The 4,035-nt window shown below is 41.9% G+C and overlaps 1 protein-coding gene across 1 annotated transcript; it reads left to right on the top strand.

Annotated features, from left to right (window-relative positions):
* The first annotated feature begins 2,397 nt into the window (after nucleotides 1-2,397).
* LOC137268711 (neuronal acetylcholine receptor subunit alpha-5-like) lies at nucleotides 2,398-3,770 on the top strand. The gene has a single exon (XM_067803308.1). The coding sequence runs from the start codon at nucleotides 2,398-2,400 to the stop codon at nucleotides 3,601-3,603; it is 1,206 nt and encodes a 401-aa protein (XP_067659409.1). The 3' UTR covers nucleotides 3,604-3,770.
* The last annotated feature ends 265 nt before the right edge of the window (nucleotides 3,771-4,035 follow it).

Raw genomic sequence — 4,035 nt, 5'->3', positions numbered from 1 at the left:
TACGTATCATATTCATCCTTATGACCAATGTCGGTCATGTGAAGATCCGGGTTAGAACCCATGCTTGTCGTAAGAGACGACTAACGGGATCAGGTGGTCAGGCTCTCTGACTTGTTTGTCACATGACATCGGTTCCCAAATGCGCAGATCAATGGTCATACCGTTGATCACTGTATTGTCCAGTCCAAACTCGATTGTAACAGGCAACTAATATATCGGGTCGGGTCGGGTCGGGTCGGGTCGGGTCATAATTACGTACAGCGATGCCCATGCTGTTGATTAGTGGAATGTATGTTCCAGACTCAACTGCTTCCAGACCATCACCGTATAGCTAGAATTATTGCTGAGTGCGGAGTTAAATAACACCGACACAAGTAAACATGCAAACAAACAAACAAACATACAAACAGAATTATTACAATAAAACTGCACAGCAAAGTTTGTTTCCTTCCGTTTGAAGCGTGCATGACGCTCTTGAAACTTGAGAAAAAACGAAATTTGCATAAATACCTTTAGGGTTAGAAGGGGAATTGAACACAGGGTATAAGTAAATTAGGACACGTCATTCATGTCTATAAATAATCTCACAAACAGAGAACACTCTCCTTGGCCTGGACTCTCATCAAATGGTATTTTACGTGATTTCTTCTATTCTGTAACGAATGCTGTACTCTGTTATTGCATCCCCAATAAAACCACGACTCGATCGGCAGGTTTTTGTCTCTATCCACGTTGTCCTTGAACATAAGTACACAACAAAAACAACGGCCATCTTTAATCACAAACCCTATATGCTGGGCCTCTAGTGTTTGTTGTTAGCGCGTTGCGATATAAAGTAATGCTTAAGTTTTGATAACTTATTGATCCGATACATCGAGCTTTTACTTTGGTGACATTTACGTTATCGATTAAAACGAGTGGGTGACTGAGTATGGCTTTACGCCGCATTATCTGTAGTGCAGTAATATCAGGGAAGAGCACTCCTGAAAGGGCCTTGACACATTGTGTCCATGTGGGGGATCGAACCTTAGTCTTCGACGAGACGAGCGGACACCTTAACGTTTTGAAGGATGCGACAAGGGTGACACTGAACACAAATGAATGGGTCTGCATCAGTCTGCAATTTGTTTCCTTACAAACATCACGGGATCAGTATTCTGGTTGGAATTATATGCCTATGTGCAGTTTGATAAGGACACTGGCGATCTTTGCTACACTTTTGTTCACTGTCACGTTTTTTCTCTAAAGTCCGCCGTGATATTACTGTTGCATTGCTAAATCCACACTCCTCCATAGGATTTTGTGTTGGAATAATGTTCATGCTCAAAGTGAGCGAGTGATTATTTTACCATTATTCCAGCAACATCGCGGCGGGGGGCACCTGATATGGGCTTCACACATTGTACCCATGTGGGGAATCCAACACGTGCCTTTGATGTGACGAGCGAACGCTGTAACTGCTGGGCTAACCTCTTAATGCGGTAATGTGGTGCCATGGGGAAGCGATGGAAGTAACAGATTCGTCACAGGTCACGGCGCACGGGTTCAATGTCCACCTGTGTACATTGTGTGATACCCACCAGTGGTGTCCCCGAACCTATCATGCTGGATTGTTGCTTCGCTCAGCGTAAAAACAAACTCACTCACTCACTCTATCAGTAGGTGCCAAAGCAGAATTCGGAGTGCTTTACCCGCAAATAAAGTCATCACGTTCTTTAACGTTAATATCACTGAGTGACTCTTCCTTTTACTGAGGTTTGTTGTGTAATCAAATAGATGTATTTTTACAAAGGTTTGTATAAAGAGTTTTTTGTGTGTTTTGTTTTGTTTTTGAATAGAAAAACCAATGGAAAATGGAAATGTTGAACTTCAAACAGAATGGGATGCTACCCAGTGATATAATGATTTGGGGTTAAATAATAGTTTCCTCATACTTTCTTTGTGTTGTCAGCAATAATAACTCTTGTAACAGTGTATATCATTATCGCTAAATAACAACTCAAACTTACTTTACCACAAGTGCATTTATTATTGATCTGTCCACTGACGCTCAGAAAGTGCTCATTATTGATCCAAAACCCAAATCGTGCCATTTATTGGATTATTTCTCATTCATATGCCTTCAATGTATCCCTTGTGAGTAGAAGCCTGTCATGTTAATTCCCGTTTGTAGATGAATGCTTCTGAGTTTTCAAACAGCACATTTGTTATTCTGGGTGTATGGGTTATGTTCTTTATCGCATGGTTTAATGTATAAGGGACATTTGTATCGAGTGACATGGAAATTCCGGTGACATTCAACATGAATAATTCATTTTATTGTTGTGAGTTCAAAACATCAGTCATACTCTAAATGACACAATACCGTGTTTGTTGTTGCTACAGAAGTCGGACAAAATGCAGACAGCTGTGTGGATGATGCTCTTCGTTCACACAGTTGCTGGACATTTTACAACGAACACTCCCACAGACATGGTCCTTGACTACTTAAAGAGAAATAACCCACTGCAGTTTCCTGTTTTCGAGGGGGGCGCTCTAAATGTATCAGTGAACTTTAATGTTCTTCATCTTGACGATTTGGATGAAACCAAACAGGCACTGACAAGTACTGCCTGGTTTTACTTTGTGTGGAACCTTAAAGGACTGGAGTGGAATGAAACCAAATATCAGAATATCTCCCGGGTGGTTGTGCCTGAAGAGTTACTGTGGTTGCCAGATTTGAAGTTGTATAATTCCATTGACACATTTGGTCATCTGAGCGAGGATTCATTTCCAACGACAGTTTGGAGCAATGGAACTGTTGAGTGGTATGCAGCAAAGAAGCACGTCACATCTTGTAAGCTGGACGTATCGTATTTCCCCTTCGACCGTCAGCGATGTTATTTTCGTTTAACGCAGTGGGTATCATTCAGTTCCGAAGTGAACTTTACCTTTTATGACCCACCAATCACATTTCGTGCATTTGAAGAAAATGGTGAGTGGGAAATAACGGACACATCCGTTCACAAAGAATATACCTATGAAGGTAAATATCAGTCCCTCATTTTTGAGTTGATCCTTGTTCGCCGTCGGCCTTTTTACGTTTTATCCATGATGGTACCGATGTCTGTCCTCTCTGCTCTTAATCTGATGGTGTTCCACGTACCGCCGGGTTCGGGTGAGAAGATGACCCTGTGTGTGTCTGTGCTGTTGTCCTACTCCGTGTACCTGACCTATATCAACACCCTTTTACCACCTGTGTCCGATAGCGTGGCTCTCTTCAGTATCTACCTGATCTGCATGTTTGTCCTCAAGACTCTGACTGTCGTGGCATCAGTCTTTGTTCTACACCTTCACTCAGCCTCGCCCACCTCGAAACTTCGTCAGCGTCTCACCAGATACTCTTCTACAACATTAACCTTCAGAAATCAGCAAAACGCGCCTCTCACAAAAGCAGCATCACAGGACGTCAAAATGTCAGGAAACGATATAAATGCTCCTTCTCTCCCCGAGAAGCGATGGTCCTTCATAGTGCAAAGAGTAGATCACCTGTTCTTTGTTACCTTCCTACTGCTGTTCCTTACATCTTCATCTGGCCTCCTCTGTGCTTTGATGGTAAGCTAATCACCAGATTCACTGCCAGGAAGGCGTGTTGCCCTCAATCTAACATTTCGGACATATGATGTTACAGTGACATTTTCATCACCTTCAGGCCAAGTTGTTCTCCATATTTCTTTGTTTTATCTTGAACTATGTACTGGTGTTCAATCCTCTATATTGCTGTACTATAGATTTTTCATGTTTGCAGTATAAGTGGCAAAAATTATGTCCGATGAAATTCGCTATTTTGACTTGCACCATGTCTTCCCACGGAACTCGCTTTCTAGAATACAATGAACCTGTCTTGTCTGTGTTCGTGACGACTGTCAGTTGGATCGCTCTTATATTATGTAGCTGTTTGAAATGAACAAGTCCGTATCCTGTGATTCCATGGCTTTGTGTTCAAACGACAAAAGATTTTGTGAATTTAGGAACCACTTGGAGCTTTATTTAGTA

Source organism: Haliotis asinina, chromosome 16 (assembly GCF_037392515.1).
Source record: "Haliotis asinina isolate JCU_RB_2024 chromosome 16, JCU_Hal_asi_v2, whole genome shotgun sequence".
Classification (NCBI taxonomy): domain Eukaryota; kingdom Metazoa; phylum Mollusca; class Gastropoda; order Lepetellida; family Haliotidae; genus Haliotis; species Haliotis asinina.
The sequence above is the reverse complement of the archived record's forward strand: the minus strand, read 5'-3'. Positions and strand labels throughout refer to the sequence as shown.